General features: G+C 41.1%; 1 protein-coding gene across 2 annotated transcripts in view; it reads left to right on the top strand.

The window, feature by feature from the left end:
- The window catches only part of LOC139663123 (protein Niban 2-like), a 41,781-nt gene that overhangs the window by 8,962 nt on the left and 10,539 nt on the right, over positions 1–22,280 (top strand). For both annotated transcript variants that reach the window (XM_071541668.1, XM_071541667.1), the window contains exons 3-8: positions 1,727–1,855; positions 2,484–2,589; positions 4,608–4,775; positions 14,740–14,855; positions 21,451–21,555; positions 21,694–21,856. In XM_071541668.1, the coding sequence (XP_071397769.1) occupies positions 1,727–1,855; positions 2,484–2,589; positions 4,608–4,775; positions 14,740–14,855; positions 21,451–21,555; positions 21,694–21,856 (787 nt within the window). The remainder of the gene's footprint in view (positions 1–1,726; positions 1,856–2,483; positions 2,590–4,607; positions 4,776–14,739; positions 14,856–21,450; positions 21,556–21,693; positions 21,857–22,280) is intronic.

Raw genomic sequence — 22,280 nt, 5'->3', positions numbered from 1 at the left:
AACTTGCCTTGCCTTCTATAGCACTTTTTAAATCAACTGTTACAAAGTGATTTCCAAAAACAATTCAGATAAATATACACACTAAGAGAGTAGATAGAACAGAAAAAAAAGATAATAAGATCACTCTTTATTGATGTGGACATTGTTAAGCTGGCAGAATGCCATGCTGTGTCCTTTGCATGAATGAGCTCATTCTTGGCGTCTCCCTACCAGTATGTTAGCATGGCTAATGAGCTAGCCTCCATCTTTACCCATCTATATCATTTTTTGTCTTCCTCCCATTTTTTTGGTTGTTGACTGCAATATCCCAATTTATCCACATTTTCATTTTGCAACATCACATCTTTTTCTCCTCATTTATGTCCCATAACATTTACAGTACATGAGCGGGTCGTGTTCAGTTCACCAGTCTGAGCCTTTAGGACGCACGCTGCCATACAGACTTGCCGTTCAGCTGCTGCAGCTTCCACCATCGAGTCATTGGAGGGAAAGTGGAGCACATTTCACACATGAACAGTGACGCTGTTTGGAACGCTGTTATGGACGATTCCCTCATCTGTTCTCCTCCCTGTGAATGTGGAGAGCAGGGAGCCGCTTGTGACACAAATGCAAAATCATGCGCATGTGCACCCAACACAGGCACACACATTTTAAACATTTTATTTGCCTGGCTACCAGTTCCTGCAGAGAGACTGAACAGAATTTTGATGGTTGAGAGAAGTAACACTTGGTGGACTCGATTAAGAAAACGTAGTGCAGTCCTTAGGTTTATTGGTGCTCATTGGGAATATAATTAAAATCTACAAAAAACTAAGATACTAGCTCTTAATGAAGACTTTTTAAATTTCAAGCTTTTAGTCTCTTCTCTCTTTACTGGATTTAGAGACTTGGACATTATGCATGCAGCTCAAGAATTTACTTTTTTTCTCACTGGAGACTTTCAATCTTAGAGCTAGTATCTCAGCTTTCTATAGAATGTGGCTGGCTGTTTCTGCCTTTTGGATAAGTCTGTAACCTGTCTGCCAAAAAAACAGTAGCTGCTATCGGCCGACAAACATACTCAGGACCTCTGACGTGTGCAGGAAACGGACTACCTATCTCAAGGATAAGCTCTTCTTTCTGCTCTTCCCTGACATAAATGACATCAGGGGTGTTGGGAACATTGGTGGGATAAAGTCACTCATGCGGATTTGTGAGAAATTCACATTCTCCAGCTAATTAGCCATCTAGTTAACCAATCTACTTTCAAACACAAGCGCCTCTTTCTCTCCTCCCCCCACTCCCCCACCCTCATTCCTTCCTTCCTCACTGGGACCGAGTTGTTTGACTTACAGTATTATTTGATCTAAGACAGGAAATCTAAAAACAAAGTGGGTGGTGTGTAGTGCCGTGTAAACATTTGTGTGTTCTTGGGTGAAACCTCCGCCCCCACACGTTTGGGAACGCCAATTAAGCTTCGAGACCCCGGCAGCATCGAGGAGAGGCTGACTGAGCGAAGGTTCATTACACTGATGCATGTGCAGGATAAATGATTTACCCCGGGCAATCACATTTTCAGAAGATTAATGAAATTCAGAGTTTAATTAAATCTAAAGTTCTCGTTATTACCTGATGAATGCACCGATTATGCTTCCCTATATCACAACCCACATACAAAAATATTCTTTATGATTTTATCCCAGTGCTAATTGTCTGTTGTTCTCTTTGTGATATCTCTCTGTGTTAGGATCCTCTTGCGGGACGGTGCATCTTCTCAGGGAATCTGTTTCAGTACCTGGAAGAGAACAGAAAATGGAGGAATCGCTACGTATTCGTGGCTCACAGCTACACCATCAGCCTCTATGAGAGCAAAACAGTGAGTGCAGTTACTATCATACACAGACATGAGCTGCTCATTCACATTTCTTCATGTGTTATCTTACTAACATGCTATTAATTCAGTGATTTGGCCAATGGTAGGTACTGGGGTGTGCCTGTGTGTTTGACTTTTTGACCTCCTTTACACCTGGCATTAACATGCGTCCTGGGTGCTCAGATTGTGATCCAAATAAAACATAAAGTCCAAGTGGGAATGCACTCAAGACACATTGAATATCTGATCATCCAAATCCAATGAGGTGTCTTTTGATCACATTACCGAAGTAGTGTAAATGCAACGCGTCCACATTCAATCCACATAGGAGCTATGGAAACAGAAAAAAACTTCTTCTTCTTCTTCTTCTTGAAACGGACATAAACTAAGTAAACTCTCCTCCACTGCTGCGCACGATATGCATATTGTCTAAAACGATCTCTTCCTCTGTTTTGAAAAATAAGAAGGGTGTATGAGGGGAAGAGACGTGCGTGACAATTTGTTTTGGGAGGGAAAGAAAGATCTGATTCCAGCGTGGGTGCATGAGACGTATTTTAACCCGAGGTGTGAATGTAATCCAGCTAAAGAGAGACCTGTGTGTGTCTGTCTCACTGTGTTTACTGTCTGACAGGCACACGATCGCGGCCTGCACCCTAAATCAACCATCAACTGTGCGGGGTACAAGGCCCTGACTTCAATGGAGGAATACATGGACCTGATTAATACCAGTCTGCCAGGTAAGAAGAAGAAGGTTTTGAAAAAGACAAAGGAAAGAGAAAGATAAAGGAGGGGAGTGAGGTGAGGTGAGGAGGTGGGAGAAGTTGTTGAAACTGAATGATGGATAGAAATCAATAGGTAAATAAATACTTAAGTCATCCCCAGGGGCAATAATGTAAGACAACAATAAAAAAGCAATAAAAAATATGTTACTCTGGAAATACCTACACATATTGACATTGATTGACATACTTTACAGTGATATTTAGAGATTTGCAGATTATTACACTACTCAAACACTACTCAAAATCTCCTTGCTACCTACGGCTGCACAGGAGCAAGTAAAGAGAGAACAGAGAGATCTATTATGCGTATATGACCAAACATTTCTGAAAATGGTTTAAAATTGATAAGAATATAGTAAATTGGCATCTTTGACCTATAAATCTGTCCCTGTCCCCAATATTTGTATATATTGTGCATGTGCATCATGCAGTCTGATGCCAAAGACCAAATTGAGGGCTTGGAGCCAAAGGGGCGTAAGTGCGTTATAGTAGATTTTACAGGAGAGCCAAAACAAATTTTGATCAAACTTGGATCAGCTGCCGTTACCACATACTAAGCACAATCTTTTAACTTTTTGTGTTATCAGATTGAGCATTACTATAAAAACAATACTGCTACAGTTTAAGTTGAATTATATTTGTTAACTTTTTTTTTTTAAAATGAGTGAAATACGCCTTTTTGGCACAAGCATTGTCCCAATACAGCCATGCAGAATATGGGCGTGTGTAAGTAAACAATTGTAACACATTACACAAATTACACTTCAATCAACACTGAAATATAAAACAAGATCAGAATGAATATCTTTATCTTGAAGATCAAAGTAATCCAGCGCACACCGGGATTGTTCAAATCGATTTTTTTAGTTTAATTCATATAAAATATTGGGGCCAACAACGCTTCTTCAGAAGAAGAGCAAACTTGAAGAAGCCACAATGCGAAACGCGTTGTTCGCCCCAATATTTTATATGAATTAAACTAAAAAATTCGATTTGAACAATCCCGGTGTGCGCTGGATTACTTTGATCTTGAATGTTGTAGTGTTCCTGCTCTAGCTGCACCCTGGATGAGTAGCACGGCTGTGCACAAGGGCACCCATAGTTTTTCATCTTTATCTTGAAGTAATGCTCAGCAACTTTCACCAAGGCCAAATTGTAGGCTACATGGAACATATCAAGTTGACTGATACATTTTTTCTGTTAAAAACTTTTAATAAACCTTTTTAATAAACCTCTATAGACATAAGAAACTACTTTTTCTAAACTACTACTTTTTTTCTTTTGCTAGTATAATACATTTTTGTAGGTGACCTTGTATTCAAAGACCTGTAAAACTCCTCATAACACTGAGGGAGAACTTCAGCTACCAGCAGTCTTGCTATCAGAGCTCATCTTGACCAGTTCACACTCCTAACCTTATAAAATAACATTTTGAATCTATAGGCCTAAGTATTTCATGGGAATATTAACATATTTACATTCATCCAATATTGACCTAGAATATTAATTAGGATATGAATAGGATATCATGCTGCCATGCTAGCATTACTTATGTCAGCATGCATTTTGAGTTGACCTAAGTGCTGTTAGAATCCTCTACCCACAATGCTTGTTCAGTGTCAAAAGTGGGGTTTTGCTTGGTGTCAAAAGGGCGTAAGTGCACTTACGCCCTTTTGGCAGCAAACAAAACCCTACTTTTACTGTTACGGCTTTCAGTTTTTGTTTAATTAAAACTTATGGGTCATGATTTCAGTTGTGTCCTTTTGGCACTGAAAAGATCTCGTTGAGACCTTTCAATTGATTTGTTTTTACATGCTTTATCCCTATTGTATCTGCTTGTTCAGTTCTTCTTTAACCTTGTATTTAACTTTCGTGTGGCATTTTTTTTATTGTTTTTGTCATCTGTAAAGCACTTTCCTGAGTCTGTTACACAAATAAAGTTTCTTATTCTCATTCTATCATGTCACCTTTAGGCGTCAAAGCCAAAGTGAGCAGCAGCCCCTTTGTCAAGTATGCCACCCAGTTCCCCCTCATCCTGTGGCACCCGTACGCCCGCCACCACTACTTCTGTGTGATGACGGAAAAGGAACAGAAGAAGTGGCATGCTGTGCTGCAGGACTGTGTCAGGCACACTAACAATGGTGAGGAAACACAACACAACACAACACAACACACACACACACACACCCACCTGTATGACGATTTTAATATCCAAAGATTACATGTACACCAAGTGAACAAGAGCAGCTCTCTCTCTCTCTCTGCTCCACCCTGTGACAATTATTCCCTCTCTCTGCCCCTCCGTCATTGTTCGCGGCTCAGACAAGGGCGTGTGTGAATATGTGCATGTGTCACAGAGTGAAGCCTTTGCATGCCATCTGAATGAGCCGAGATGCTCTCAGGAATGATGTTTTTTGAGGTTTGGCCTTGGTTACAGTGCGACCTGTCGGTGTTCTGAATCAGCGCTCCAGATTGCGCGGCCCATTCGAGGGCGTGGAAGCAAACAGAGAGTCTCCAGTCTGCTGCTTGAATTGTTTTGGAGGATATTGTGGTGAATTCTGCATTCGGTTGCAGGTTGGATTTCATTCAACCCAGTAGCTCAGACAGGAAGTGTCTACACTGCTCACATGAGGGTGCGGACCTGCTCTTCAACAAACCCCAAATAAGCAATGACTCATTTGTATCTGCAATTAAAGTTATCTTTTGGAACAGGTATGAAACATGTGTAATGTGTTAAGTCACAGAAGCAGGAAGCATTTCAGACAATATGCAAGCATAATTTAATCCAGTTTTTCTTACCACGGGGACAGCTTTGTGAGGCACCTTCAGGCTCGGTCTAGGAGAATATAAACAGTGTGTGTAAATGAGTTGCCACACATCTGGAGAGGCAACTCCAGCATGATGATTGCAAAGTAAAGACCGTGCTTTAATCAACTAGAATATTTACATTTTAAGTTTACAGTGCAAAGTGTGCAGTCCCCTTCCTGTCCTCCTTTGAGTCTGAGGAATGATGTTGAATTTTTGCAGATGCGGGTGTGTGTGTCTCTGTTTGTGTCTGTGTGTGTGTGTGTGTGTGTGTTCCCGCATTCACTCGGCTTTTTTAGACATTGAGACTGGGAGAAGGGGATCAGAAGGAGCGGGAGCCTCAGGGTGGTTTAGATAATAGTACAAAACTATAGAGCTTATCCATTTAGTGATGTACAACAGGCAATTGAAGTGAACGAGATCAGGCTTGTTCGGATCCCACTGACTACAAAAGCAGGCAGTGTTAACAGTGAGCTGGAGATCAAGGTGGAGGTTATTTTTATAAAAGGTTCTTATGCACAAGTTGTGTTCTTACAACCAAATCCTTAACGGCCAAATTAGCTGGTTATGTTAATTTTCACGTTTTCCGTTTTCTGTTATATGTCAAAAGCTAAATCAAATTGTCAACAAACTGTCTATGCCCATTGACATTGGAGATTTTAAGACTGAATTCGAGACTAAGTTCTGATTAAAATGACGTGTAATGATTTGACCCACACAGACGTGACTTTACCTGAGATGACACACACTTGAAAGCATGTACAGTACATGCATACACACACACACACACACACACACACACACACACACACACACACACACACTCACACACACAGAAGGCAATCACTAACACATGCAATCACAAGCTGCTGACATAATGCTGTTTGTGTTCTTTTAGGCTTCAGGAACTTTCCTCATTACTCTAATGTGACAACTAATGTATGGCTCAACCCATTCCTGTATGCTTCAAGTGATTGTTATGGATGGATTGCCATGCATGGGCAGTCATTGTGAGCCTCAAGCCAGCCACATCAAATCACTCAGCACTTAGGTGTATAGACAGAAAGCACAATAGTGCAGATGCAGCCAACCGTCCACTACAGTTTGTCCAACCGTCCACTACAGTTTCCACTGTTTGCCAAAACCCAGAAACTCGGGCCTGGACCTTAAAGGAAGCAATACAACAGAATTTCCTGCCATGTATCCACTGAAAAAACATTGGCCCTAGGCTCATCACTAGACTGACGAAGTTACCCAACCTGATTCAACAAGCTTGTTTTCCATTTAGCTAGCTAAGCCAACTATTATTCCAACCAACTCTGTGGTTTGAATTCAAAGCATTCTGGTTAACCACACAGCTAGCAGCATTCTGTCACCAGCTTTTTGTTTAGGAGCATCCAAATCAACATAGCAAGCAAGTCTGCTGAGGCCCAAAACATTAAAGCAAGAGGAGCCAAATATAGGGGCTTCATTTCCTGGGTAAAGCCTGGTTTTGGCCTTGTTTTGGTCTAACTGAGCACAGCAGAAAATGGGTTGGACGCCTGGAAATAAGTTCAAGCAGCAGCTTTGTCCCACAGTGAGTGAGGACAGTATTTTTTGACTACAAGACGAAGTAGTGCATGTATCTTCACCCCTCTGCAGCCTCTCTTTGTATCCAGTCTGCTGCCTCTCCCTTTATCTCCTCACCTGTTGGGGCATGCTCAGTAAACTCCAGTATCCCTGCCGTACATTCCAGCTGTGAGGCTCGGCTGCAAGAACATGCTTCAAGGGAGAGAGAGAGAGACAGAGAGAGAGAGAGAGACAGAGAGAGAGAGACAGAGAGAGAGAGAGAGAGAGAGAGAGAGAGAGAGCTTGTTGCTGTTTTGCCGTCAACAATGGAACGGATTGGCATTCACATTTTTGCCTGTTTGCACATACAGCCGTCAGCCTTCATATTGTTTTTTATGGCTGCAGCACTTGAGCTCTTTGTGTTAGATGTGGCCCTGCCCAGTCTCACCTCTGTCATGTTGGTGTTTTGAGGAAATCCAGACCCGGTAGTCCCTTTTCCTGGAGCTGACTAATGGTTTTTACAGGCTGACCCCCGCTCTCACTGCAGTTCCTCTTACCCACCGGCCTTACAGACCACAAACACACACACACACACACACACACACACAAACACATGCACACACCTGTTTCTAACAAGGCACCTTTTAAAATGCCTTTCTACACCGACAGGTTTTGAGTGTTGAAATTGTCTACTTTTTAAAAAAAAATATGATACCTTTGTTAACAATTCTGTCAGCACAGGTATCTGAGACTTGGCTCATGTTTTGCCAATGCACTCAGGTGAGGCATTAGTTCTGCATAATAGTGAGTTACTAGGAAATGGAGCGTTTTTAGTCATTGGTGTTGAAATTGGAGTTGCGGTACTGAAAGAACAAACCCTCAGGAGCAGAGGAGCTTCATGCAAAGCGATTCTTCCAAAGCGTTTACACTGAGAAGATCCTGCGAGTCGATACTGGCTCTCCAACACAGAGACACTATTCAGCCCGCTTAGATAAATTAAACCACAAGTCAAATATACACACTGACATGCTGTGGTCCTATCTGAATTCATTGCGTTTGCTGTTGGATTATCATAAAGCGCTGGCCAATAAAACAGGATAGCTGTCCATGAGTGCTGCTTTGCATTGCCTTAACAGGACAATTTGAAAAGTGTCCTGTTATCAGCTCCATGTCCAGCCTGTCCAATCCCATCGCTCTGTACAAGACGAAGACGCAGCCGTTATGATTGGTCAACGTGCCAGTCCGTATGTTTGCTCAGGATCAGACTAACATGGTTTGGACTTTTTAGCCAAAAATCTTGATGAACCCAAGAATTTGCCTTTTGGTTTCTATTTAAGGTGAAGGTTAAGCATAAAGTCTCCAGTGAAGGGTTAGTGTTGAAGTCAGGGTTGGAGCCATTCATGAACTGCCATTCATGCATGGTCAATTTCAGTTCAATTCCTGGAGTTGGAATTGGAATGTGAATGTCACCCATCTCTATGGAAACAGAATGTGAATTGAATTGGAATGACAGGGGGCAGAATTTAATTCCTTTAAATTCTATGAAACTCCACTTCTAAGAGAGGTTGTCTCGACTTGCTAAACATAAATCAAACATTATGAATCAAATACAAGACAGTTAAACCAACACACATTCAATCATATTGTTTGTATTACGATTACATGTTATGCATCAAATACCACCTGAAAGGTTAACATTTTATGATATTCAGTATTGATAATATATAACACTATATGTAATCTCAAATATGTGGTAAGAACAAACAAAAAGAAAAACATGGAATTTCACAGAAATTCACAGAATTAAAATTCAACTTCCTGAAATTCTGATTTAATTCTAATTCTGTTTCCAGTAGGTTTTTTCAAATTCTAATTCCAGTTCCCCAGTTCAATTGATGAGTTCATTCATGAATTAAACCCAACCCTGGTTGAGGTTGAGGTTAGGTCAATCACAGCCGGCTCTCCCTCCCCCAAAGCCTTTTTACACCAGTCACCGACCCCCGGCTCGGCTCCACAGACCCTGGACAAATTCCACCCAGCCAGTAGGGACCTGCGAACCATAAAAAAAAAAATGTCACCCAAGCTTTTTGTGGCTTCTGGACAGCAGAGTAGCGAGCTTTCCGGTGTTCTTTATGATTCAAAATACTGACATTTATGTTCTCTATGGCTAGATAACAAGCTCACCAGGCAATAATACACTCACATGCAAAATAATACATACAATATATATACAGTATATACAAATAATAATACAAAAGGTTGTTTCCTTGCTGCTCCTTGTCTCTGACTGTCTCTCTGCTGGGTCAGATGTGTTATATGTTTTAACTCACTGTTTTATTATTTTTATGTATATTTAGCGGTTTTTGTTTTGTTTTATTGTCTTTTATCATGTTTATTTGCTTCTGTTACTACTACCTTATTTGCTGCTGTCCTGGTCAGGTCTCCCTCTCAAAAGAGATTCTGAATCTCAAGTGGGCTTTCTGGTTAAATAAAGGTTAAATTAAAAAAAGAATGAATAGAATATACCCATACAGGGTGTAGAGCATAGGGATGTTACATACTTATTTGAATTCAGCCGCTCCTTGTTTGGGTACGGCTCTCCCATTCTCCTATCCCATTTAAAATAGCATATTCTAACTTATTCAGTGATGTGTGTTCCCGGTCTCTGGCTCATTCATGGTATATTTCCCTGAGAGTTTATTGTATTGTGGGTTAGCCCTGGTTTGACCAGTTGCATAGGGCTGCACCATAGCGAAATCTTACTCATGCATGTCGACAAGGGCAGGAGTCGTGAGAGGGTTAGGAAGAAGAAAGAAGGGATCAGAATTGGCTTTGACACAGTGAAGGCAGGCGGAGCTAAGATCAAGTCTCTGACCATAAATCTACGGCTACATTCATCCTCAGTGATTTTATTTATACTTAATGTGATTTTAATGTCAAATAAATCTAATTAAAATCAAATACACACAGACTTGTGGAAGTGAAGGCCTGGGAACTCGTCCCTGGCTGTTGCTAAAATCCCACCAACCACAGCGCAGCGCAGAGCGAGGCAGAGAGGGAAATGCCTCAAATAAAGAAACCGTGGTAAATGCTACCACATGTTCTATTTATACACAGTACACACACACACAGCATACAGAACCGACTAATGTCAGCCTCAGTACTGGTTGTAATCTGTTCCTTGATCTAGCTTTGCTCAGACACATGGAGAATGAGCAGTCGTTTACAATTTAATTACTTTCCCTTTTCCTATTTTCTGTTGCCATCGAGTGGAAATTTCTCTCCAACTGAGCAACAAGCTGAGAATCTAGAAATCACTTTCAACTTTTTCATATGGGAGTTTCATATGGGATGTGAATAGGCGACAGAAAGTTGTGCAGTTTTAAAATTGGATCCTTTCCCTCTCTGTCTTTCCCCATCTGCCTTTATGTCTGTCTGCAACACTAGTGGCCACACACTGAGCACTAAAAGGCTTCAAATCACCGAGAAAACCTTTATAAACATCTACAGTTTACTGTGCAAAAACGTTTTAAAAGTTAAATTGGTATTGTGCACAAACATATTGCTACCGCCACAAAATCAGACACACATCTGGTTTATATGGAGTGTAGACTAATTATAGTAATTATCATAAGTAGCATCAATTAACTCATGCCCAATACACAAAGTACACCTGAATATGGAACCAGACACTGAACTGTTTGGGCTTTGAGAATTTGATGATGATAAACACTGAATTGTAGAAACAAATACAACAAACCAAACATTCAGACTTTTTCCTTAATTAATTTGTAACGGAAGCAAGAGTGTCTCTTAAAGGAGCTTCTCCTTCACTGTTTCGATTTTGACAAAAATATCATCTTTGCAAAGACAATATGTTGGTTGTGGGGTGATTTCAACAAATCTATTCTGCTGAAATGCCAATGAACGGTCCAAACTTTAGTCCCGCCCGCAAAGGCGCCGATTGGCTCGATTGTTTCTCCGAGCGAGAACAAGCTGTTGACTAGAGCAACACCAGACTCTCTGAATCGCTCCAGAAAATCTGAAAAGTGGGTGGGAAACGAGTCAGGAGTCTGGAACCAGGCTGCCAACTTCCCAAAATGCATTTACATCCTTTCTGTTCTTTGTGCAGGTAGAAAGTTAATGTCCTGCTCAAGGACACTTTGACAGGACATGTGGCTGCTGTCGGACACGTTCTCAGATGTGTGTTTTGAACTTGTGACCTTCTGGTTCTGGGACAGCGTCACTGAGCCGCAGGCCGCCCCGCTGCTTCAGACACTTCCACAGCTTTGACCTCCAAATGATGCTTGGTCACCTGCCAAAGTGGCTGCTGGCCGGCGTATTTTTCCCACCGTGCCTCTGACTTTTGTGTCCAGTGCATTCTCATGAAACCTGGTGCCAAGACAAGCGAACACCCCAACCCTCGCCCATCAGCCCAGAGTTAACAGGGACGGCTTCCTGCCCCCCCCCAGCCCCCCACCCCCCCCCCCCCCCCCGGTTCCTCGGTCACTTCCTGTCTTTGTCAGCCCGTCCTGAGTCACACACTTACACTCACAGACAAAACACCCTGATAGACAGACTATATAACACACACACACACACACACACACACATATACACTGGTGCTTGTGCATGACTGGGAAACAACACAGCTTTTCACTCATGCATGCCTCGGCCTTACCTTTGCTTATCATCCATTATGTATTGCCTACATTGTGTCAGTCTATCAAATATGGATTTGGCATGGGAAACCTCTTTATTTTGTTTTGGCCCTCTCTTGATACTTCTGCAATAACCAGAAAAGCTTAAAGATCGGCTTGCTTTTTCCATTACCTTTGTTTCAAGGTTTTTTATTGTGGCTGTAGGCCTGTTGAAAACACAACAGGCTTACAGAAGCATGACAATATCAATGAAAATTTAAACCACATTACAAATTAAGCGAGTACAGAAATATAACTTCCCCGCATTGTTTGTGCACGCTGTCATTTGCCCTCCAGCCCATCATAAGATTGAATCGCATGTATTGCAATGTCCCTGTTTGTAATTTGCCATCTGTCACCCAGAAGGGATGGATGGACTTCTTACAGAGCCACAGCAAAGAGTCCAACAGAATAAAATCAAAATTTGATGCAGCTAATGTTAGATTTTGAGTCGTGTAATGCTGAATTTCTTTTAAAAATGGGAGTCATTATGGCTTAACTTGTGTGGTGGAAGAATTGAATCATTCTAATTGCCACCACAAAACTAAGCAAACAGACATATTTTACTGTTGAAAATCCCCTTTAAGCAATCACTGTAGAGTTCTTCCCTTTGATATACGGTAGATGACTGTCTCTACCCTTCGGGGAGCAGCCTACTGTGATTATAGGCAAAAAGTCTGAATCGGTTCCAGTGCCAGACTTGCCAGGCCCAGCTGGGTCCGGTCACATGAGCAGCTTACATACCTCAGATGCTAATTTGCCACGCCCCCTTTTCAGTGCAAGGCAATGTCAATGGAAGTTTGGATCTAACCTGACGATTTGAAAGGGAACTGAGAGCTTATTTGTCTCCATCTAAATTAGCCAAATAATTCTGAAGTGCTATTTGTTTTGCAAAAGAAAAAGCAATTGTGTCTCACGAAGATCCACCACACTATTCTCTATTTTTGCAAATATTGCATGTGGCGTGACCCAGCTAGCAATTCTGGTTCAAGAACTGATTCAAATTTTTTGCCTGTGATCACAGCACTCACCGAAGGATAGAGACAGAAATATTTAACTACTGAAAATGGGCGGTATTCCCATTTAAGGCCAAACTAAATGTTTACAAACTGTAGGGATGTTTCTTTCTATACATCTAAAAAGCACACCTGGTTATATGCATTTGTGTCGGCCGTATACCTTTCAGCACCCAGTGTCCCGTGTGCAGCGGCCTTGAGAGAGAGACAGAGAGAGAGAGAGACAGTGAGCTGGAGAGAGAGAGACAGTGACAGAGAGAGAGAGACAGGGACAGAGAGAGAGAGAGGGAGCTGGAGAGAGAGAGAGAGAGAGAAAGACAGAGAGAGAAAGAGAGAGACAGAAAGAGACAGGGACAGAGAGAGAGAGAGAGAAAGAGCAAGAGATACAGAGAGAGAGAGAGAGAGAGAGAGATCAGCATCCTTACACCAGGAGACAGCTCTTGACCTTGGCTAGCGGTGTATTTTCATCACGTAAACAGAGAGCCACATGATCAGGGCTAACTTCCTGAAAACACACGCTCGAAGCCGGGTCCCTTTTCAGCCGCTTCCATTGTCCTGTCGGCTGGGAGGGGCGGTTACCGTGGCAACCACACGCAATCTGTGCTCCGACTGGCCAACACCTTCCTGTTTTGGGGGATGACACAGCTGTGTGTGATAGGGGCTGTGGGTCCGGTGTTGTCCCACACTCCAGGAACTGTTGCTAAATATACTCACCGGCCAACCTTTATATTTGTATGACCGTCCCCAGAGGTGACTCAGACGTTATGGAAACCGCTGTGGATGTGGTGGAGTTTGCAAAAGCCACTGAAATGCCCATACACTTTACTCCATAGGGCTTTGCGTGCAGCATAGCAAATAAACATCCACCGCTTCCATGTAGTACATTCTGATTTTTTTTTTTTTTCATTTTACAGTACAAAAAATGACAACAAACTAAGTCACAAGCCAAACACATCAGAATAATAATAAAAAAAAAAAAAACATACATTATGGGTTACAGTTGTCTTGTACGCCAAAACTCTCATATATGTAAGTATATAAGGCATTAAGTAATCAATCATCCTTTATGTTGTTAGTGTCATTTTGCTGTCCATTTTTCTCATTTTTCCCAGCCTTGAGCATTAATTCTTCCATTACATACTGTAAATCTCTTGTGCTGTATCCAGCCATTGTTCCTGAGTCTAATTTTATATCATTTCCTTGTAATAGCTGCTAACAGTATTTTAAGCATGTAATTATCATCACCTGATACTGTCTCCTTCATTATGTTTCCTAGGTATAACGCAGGGCATGAACACTCTGTCATCACATCTTACATCTGGTTGTGTTTCCCAGAACCGGCTTGCAAATAAGACCATTTTGTTCCTCTGCAGACGTTTGGAGTCCAAGACTCAATTTTAATTGCTTGAAACTTGACTTGATGCATGAAGAGAAGACTTGAGACTTGACTTGACTTGGGTTTTGGTGACTTGGGACTTGACTTTGACTTGTACTTTGATGACTTGAAAAGGTTTCTAAAGTCTTGACAAAAGATCTTGTGTTTGTGTAAATGACTTGGATTGAAAGTGATGAGATTTGTTCCACCAGACGACTGAATTTAAATTCTATTTTTTGAATTTGTATGGAATGATTGACTTTATTGAAGTTGAAACTGATTATAGAAATCAAACTCATGATGCTCTTACCAAGTTTTTATCCTATTAAAGCCATATTGCATTGAAAAGTCCTAGATATTTCATTTTTTTAAGATATTAAATTGACACTGGACTCTTGATTTGTTCTGACTTGACTTGCTGTTCTACATTTAGACTTTAGACTTAACATTAATGACATGGACTTGACTTGGTAATCTACACTCAGACTTGGGACTTGACTTGAGACTGACTTGGAACTCGAGCAAAGTTGACTTGATCACAGCTCTGCTCCTCTGTAAACCAAAGCACTATCTCAGCTCTTGGAGGGTCACGGGGGAAACGGATCCTGCGTCTCTACTTCTGCTGTAAAGCGTCTTCTCTGCTCTCTCCCGCCCCCAACAGGTCTGTCAGAGGAGTGCAGAGTTCAGACCCCCGCCTTCACCGACGCAGTGCGACTCCACCGGCAGGCCAAGGGACACTTCGGGACCTGGGACATGATGTGTGGAGCGCCCCCGCAGGTGGGACCCAGTCAGGATCCCCTGTCTGTTAATCACACTGTATTCCACTCTAGGGGGTTCGCTTCACACTGTGGATAGACAGATTAATTCACTCTCTACTTTACATTACGTCATTTAGCAGATGCTTTTGTCCAAAGTGACTTACAATAATTGCATTTTGTCAACTCTCTATACGGAGGAGGAGGGAAAAGAATCAGGATTTCTGGAGTTTATAGACACTAATATTATATTATATTCAGTTGTATTTGTGCACCTGTGCGGCAGGAGACAAGTTGTAGATTTTCCTCAACCATTTCCTAACAATTTATGTATGTACCTGTCCAAAGTTCAGGTCAGGGTCGTACTTCAGGACAGAAACAGCCGTAGTTCAACCTCTTGAGGGGCCGTGATGATGATAGATGTCTTTCAGGCAGTGTTTTCCAGAGGCAGGGCCGTTTGCATGAGAAGAGCCTTTTCTCTACATGCAGCTATAGGGAAATTCATCTCTCTACATCATAAGCAGCTCCCCTCTCCCCTCGCCACGGTACAAGAATGCACCGGTACAAGATCTTAAGAGATTGTAAGCAGCCATTCCCCACCCCTCGGCATACCAGAATGCACAGGGACGCACACACACATGAACACACACACACACACACAATTTGGCCAGTCCCTTGTTCCTCTGGACTGGGGTCTCCCCTCTGAATGAGTCTCTTTCAGTCCCCCTCCTAGAGCGTCAGAGTGGTGCTGTGTGTTTATGGCTCTCTTCTTCTTCCTCTTCTAAAAGTTTGCTTTCCCGCTCTTTATCTGAGTTTCTCTCTGGTTCCCCTGCTATTGTTCACATTTACAAGTAAAAAAGGGGAAATATTGTCCCCTGGGGCCGTGTTTTTGTTGATACAGGAGAGTTTTTGAAGCTGGCAAATAAAAGTGTCAAGAAGTAGTGATCTGTTTCTCCTTAATGCAGTTTAATGCAGGCACCATGTAATCAGTTTACTATATCAATATCTGTAGTACCAGAACATATAGGGCAGCAGGTCTTTTAACTGTAAATTCACAGGCTAAAATTATAGTTCACAGTGAACGTTACGCCATTTTTTCTAAAACTCCCTGTGGATTTTGTATATGCTGTTATCAGACAGACAGTTGCCTTGTCAGGTATTCCCCTGTCTCTAGATGCCATTCACTTTCATTCAGCTCCAAATTACAGTACTCTGCAAAAGTCTTAGGCACATGTAAAAGAAAAAAAGTAAAGCGAAGATGCTTTCAAAAATAATTAAATGAAAAGTTTCTAAATATAAAAAAATGTACTATAAAGAGCAGTCTACTGACACACTAATGCAGGAAAAAAATAAACATCTAAGACACAATTTATGTAAAAACTCTTGGGTGCCTAAGACTTTTGCACAGTACTGTATATTGAACCCAAATCTCTGAGATGGCAAACCAAGTGTAGTAACGTAATCCATGGAGGAGATTTGTGCGTCTACACAATTTTTGCCAGGCCTTGCCTGATAAAGCATTTTGTGAATGAAAAGCAGTTTCTATCCAAATATATTTATACATTTTTTAATTAATACACACATTCAGAAAGCCCTCACTGGACCCACGGGGCAAGAGTTGGCGTGCCTATAATGTTAGGCAAAAATGTAAACATTGGAACAAGGAAGTAGGCAAAACACTGTAGCAGCATAACTGTTTCATGTTGATTCTGACAATAAACAATAACAAATACATCTCCAAATGCTACTGTGATTAGCTCAGGCAGGTTCACCCACAACTTTCACCACGATCTTTGCTTACACTTGATATCAGAAGTCCCACCAACATATCCCGCCTCATTTCCAGCATATTAGCGAAGGAAGAAAGTTGTTCAAATGAAATGGATTAGAATAAGGTGCAAAGTAAGCAAGTTTTCTTCATTCTTCAAGGTGTACACAAGTCAGTCGGACCTAACGATAACCAGAAACTTGTTTCTTATCCATTATGAGACATGTTTCAAAATTTTGAATATATTGGTAAAATGCAGGACAGCTAAGAAATCCCTCTAGCTACATGTTACCACAACAAAAACACACAGGAATTTCATAAGGGAGAGACGGCACTCTGGAAAATGGGCTCAACATTCACCGTGACTGGAATTACGCTTCAATACCTTCAACCAGCCACTGTTTCCATCCCCGTCAAAGTGTCTTTTAGCAAGACAGTGAAATACATACATACATATTTGTCTCTCATACAGATCTGCAAAGAAAATCCCTAAATTCCACTGTGTGCGACATGCCGATTGTTCTAAAAATATCAGTAAATATAAATATAATGAGAAGTTTCCGGAAGGGAGGGATTTTAAGATGCCATGTCCAAGACTGGCTTGTGTTCACACAGCGCCCCACGGGGCCACACAGGCCAGACAGAGGGAGTGTGTGGACACATCTATGGAGAAGAAAAACAAAACACCAGCCTTGCCTTAGGAGAGCATTCTTGCACACACAGGGCAACATTACTGAAAACATAATTCAACTTCTACCTAAAAGTAGAGCGGGCAAAGAGCCTGAGAGTGTGCCAAGCAGAGTCCAAGGCCAAGCCAAAGTATATTAAAACTCTGAGTTATGGTTTTGAACATGGAGCCAAGACTACTGAGTGTATTTTCACAGATGGCGTAAAACAATTTGATTGAAAATATGAATTGAAAATGAACTGAAAACTTCTTTATAGACCACAACGAATGATGTAGAAGCGCTGTAGTTTTTGTTTCATTCACATTGTTACATAGGATTTATCAATTTTTTTTCAGATCCTGTTTATGATTCATTCAATTTTAGTATTGGAAAAAGTGTTTTTTTTTCTTTTTTTGTCAGATAGGGATGGATGTATTATAGAATAGAGCAGTAGGTGTGTTACAAATGCAGCATGTTAGAAAATGAGAGCAAGATAGAAAAAGATTATTGCTCAAGGCTTGTTTTCAGGAAGGGTTCTTAATATATAATACACTGAGTGTGGTTGTGTAGGTGTGTGTGTGTGTGTGTGTGTGCAATTTAAAGTTTACATTTTATACTGACTTCTATATTGTCTTAAAAATCTGATATTCCCTGCTTGCTACCATCTCCCATGGTGTCTTTTGTTGGAAGAAGATGAAGGAATAACCTGCGAACCAGTTTAAACATTTTAATTTAATCAATATAAGTGCTGTTTTTTGTGGATAAGGGGAATGCAAAAATGACAAATGGACTCATTGGACAAATGCACATTTAGGCTATAAATTTTATTTAATTTCAGGTGACATCCTCTCCCATAAAAAGCGAGAGAACGCACATTGAAACCCATATGGTCACTAATGCAAAAATAATATAGACACAATGCTATTTCTTTAGCGCTTCACTAATTTTGTTGTGTTATTTGTGCTGACAAAAGCCCCTATACTTGTTTGTCAGGCCCTTCTCTCTGCTTTTGTCGTGGTCATTAATTACCCAGCAACATGTTCCTCCAAATATTTAGTTTAGCTTAGTGAAAGCCTAGTGGAGGTGCTGTGGAGGTCTACATAAAGGAGTATTGAGCAATAGGAAACTGTGTGTACATGTGTGTGTGTGTGTATGTGTGTGTGTGTGTGTGTAGTAAGGGCAGTGGCACTAACTCTTCCTGCCTCCCTGTGTCCAGCTGCAAATCGTCTCAATTGCCCCAGTGTTTCCACACATGCGTGCCACACTGGAAAGAGAGGCTGCACGTTTTATTTAATTTATTTTTTTTTTTTTATTTCTCGGCAGGCTTGTTTTTGTTTTTCTTGGGGCGGAGGGTATGGGTTGTTTTTGCCCACACCTTCATGCACAACCCCCAGCCGTCACGTTGCCATAGAAACTGTAACATAACTGGTGTGTGAGACTGGAACTTAAAACTCCAACTCACACTATGAATTGTAGGGATCAGTGTTTCTCGACGTGGGGTCCGGGGACCACCAGGGGTCCTCAGGCAAATTGATGAATTGTTAAACTTCACTATTATTTCATTTACAAGAAGTTAACACAATTAGAAAATGTAGAAGAATTACTGTTTTGATCATAGTTTCTCTGTTATCTCTCTACCTACAATACAGATAGTCATGGAGTTCTGGACAAAATCATATCTAACAATAAAATTATTTGCATATTTGGGTCTGAGACACAAAATCTCATCAAATGGAGGTCCGAGGCCCAAATGTGGACTAAATTAGGGGTCCTTGATATGAAAAAGGTTGAGAATCACTGGTAGGGAGCATTAGCACTGTACTGGATATTATTTCTCCTACCTGCCACTATACATGGGTACAAGTAAATCCTACACAAACCACTGTAATGCAATATAGTTTGATTGTTTCTAATAAATTGTGTGTACCCAAGATTCAGCAAATTAGTTTGAATATGTTCAGAAACAAATTATTACATGCAGGACAAAGTTTCTATTACTAGAAGGACATTTGACTTGTATTGTCCAATGATTATTTAGGTGAAAAATAGACACTGGACTGTGAAATATCTGGAAAAAATAGAAACATATCAACCTGCCACACTCTTCAGCACTTCTTTCTGTCAAAAAGGGCTCCTTGGTCACTTAACACACCGCAATCTTACATTTCAGGCAATTTCAATGAGTCAGTCAGAGTTAAACAGCCAATTGACAACTGAATTGATTTCCATCCCTTTTATTTATTCCAATAAACTTATGCAAGAAGAGCACAAACCGGGATTAATTTGCTGCGAAGTTGGTCTGGGGAGAACTGTATGCGCCTCCTCCACATCCTGGTTACACCTGTACATTAGCCTACACCCCATGCATCCAATTACCGCTACCAAGTGCTCACAAATATTAACACAAAATATGTTTGTATAAGATAAATTAGACATACCATGAATAAATAAACTACAAGCACAAAAAGCTAGAGAGACGCACATTAGTCCATTGATCCCCAACTAGAAGAGTTTGTCCCAGTAACCCCATATGGGAATTAATTAATTAAATTAAAGTGAAATCAAACTATTCCTCATTTTGCTGCGGGACCCCCTGGAGCCCCCTCAGGGATCCCTGGGGGTCCCCCGACCTCAGAAGACCTAAGAAACTACAAAACATCCAGTGACGTTCACCTATTTTTGATATTCAACCCTGGAAAAAAAGAGAATAGTCGATTTAGCGAGAAAAACATCGGCAGTTCAACATATGTGATTATATGTGGAGGTGATGTCTGTTATTATTGTCTTGTATTTCAAAAAAACAACACCTAGATATCAGTTAACATCTAAAAATAAAACATGTTTTAGTGTGTCTGGTCCCTTTAAACTGCATTAGCCGCCCAGAAAATTGCAGCCCTGAACAAACAGGGCTTTTGTCTGTGACGGCCCTTCTGCTTCTCCTTTCCTCTAACATCTAACTAACACAATGTCTTTACTTCAAGGCAGCGGCGGTGTAAAGAGCGAGGCGTGTTTTAACCGCCGCAAAGGGGCCAAAACAATGTTAGTTTTGTGATTGACCTCTTTGTCCAACTCCGGCTCTCAGCAGAGATTAAAGAGCCGTACTTCTACTACTTACAGCCGAACTGGGAGATCCCACTACAACCAGTTACCTCCTTATTTCAGTCATAAGTTAATAATTACTGTGACTCACATGCATAAGAATCTTGTGGAATTAGGGTGAGGAAGGTTCAAGAGAGGTGTGTGTGCCGCATGTAAATAGTTGAAATTGTGCTGCTCTGTTTTGAAATATTTGCAATAAAGTAGGTCCGTGTGTTTCTGTCCTCGAGAATAGACAGAGAGAGAGAGGAAAGACCGCTAATGACCTGAGGTAGATGGAGAATTCGCCTTCTTAACAAAATCCAGTTTTTCATTCATGTTTTGTCTGAGAGTGTCTATCAGCCGAGGTTAGAGGGGCTATCAGGCTATTTATCTGAAGATTTTTGCTCTCTAACGACTTTCATATTCACGGGTATTTTAACCATTTTGTCATCCTCTACCCGCTGTTCATTCATGCGTATTCTTGCGTGTTTAAATCCCTTACATGTTTCATGTTCCTCACACACATTCAAAGTAAAAGATCTCTGAAATTGTTGCTTAAAGTTGACTGCAGTGTTTGTTGCTGCTCCTTTTGATGTTCCTTAAACCAGTGGTTCTCAACGTGGGGTCCGGGGACCACCAGGGGTCCTTGAGGACATCCCAGGGGGTCCCCAGCAAATTGATGAATCGTTAAACTTCATTATTTCATTTACAAGAACAATTATAGAATGTAGAAGCATGACTATTTTGATCATAGTTTCACCGTTATCTCTCTACCTACAATACAGAGAGTAATGGAGTTCTCGACAAAATCATATCTAACAATAAAAATATTTATATTTGGGTCCGAGGGACAAAATCGCATCAAATGGGGGTCCGTGGCCCTAATGTGGACTAAATTAGGGGTCCTTGATATGAAAAAGGTTGAGAACCACTGCCTTAAACGGAGATGATTTTCTCTGTTGTGTCAACACACATGTAGCTTAAACAAGGGCTATTAAAGTCTCGTGACCATTCGTTGCCAACCTATATCCTCCTCTGTGTGTAAATGTGTGTGTGTGTGTGTGTGTGTGTGTGTATGTGTGTGTGTGTGTGTGTGTGTACAGATCCTGACTAATCTGGTGATGGAAACCCTCCACCCAGAGCTGAGAAACCTGATTGGTCCTCGTCTGAAGGGGAAGATGCAGCAGAGACAGAGAAACTGGATGCTGGTGAGTTCCTATTAAACATTACAATGTATTGTTCAGAATAATGCGTATGGCTCTGCAGATATAGGAACTTAGAATACAATTAAATAAACCATTATAATGTTTAAGTTTTGTTTTGTAATGGTGTTTTCCCCGCTCCAGATCTCCGATGCGGTGTACAGGCAGGTGTTGGCGCAGACCACCGGTCAGCACAACGCCTTGGTCCAAGCCTGTGAGGCCGAGAGGCCGCGGCTGGACGCCGCTCTGCGCACCGACATGGACCAGATGATCACTTCCAAAGAACACGTCAGCAGCAAGATACGAGGTACAGAAAGACCCAACAAGGAACAAGGGCTTACAGCGGGTTTGTTTGGGGAAAGTTTGGGAAAAGAGTTTAACAAAATAGGAAATTTTGACAGCATGATAAAGAGATTATTATTCAGAACTACTACAAAGTTGACAAAGTAATGCAGAATGTTTTATGATGCTTACCTATCTATCTAAAGAGCTATGTATGTTCCAGCAGCATGACATACTGTACTTAAGTACAATTTTGAGGTACTTGTACTTTACTTGAGTATTTCCATTTTATGCTACTTTGTACTTATACTCCACTACATTTTAGAGGGAAATATTGTACTTTTTCCTTCATTATATTTATTTCACAGCTAGTTACTAGTTACTTTTCAGATCAATATTTTATATTTAAAACATTGATCATCTTTATAAAATAACTATAAAATAGCATT

Source organism: Centroberyx affinis, unplaced genomic scaffold, assembly GCF_046629955.1.
Source record: "Centroberyx affinis isolate AG114_WGS23_722 - 3 ecotype Tasmania unplaced genomic scaffold, CSIRO-AGI_Caff_v1 ptg003919l_1, whole genome shotgun sequence".
Classification (NCBI taxonomy): Eukaryota; Metazoa; Chordata; class Actinopteri; order Beryciformes; family Berycidae; genus Centroberyx; species Centroberyx affinis.
The sequence above is the reverse complement of the archived record's forward strand: the minus strand, read 5'-3'. Positions and strand labels throughout refer to the sequence as shown.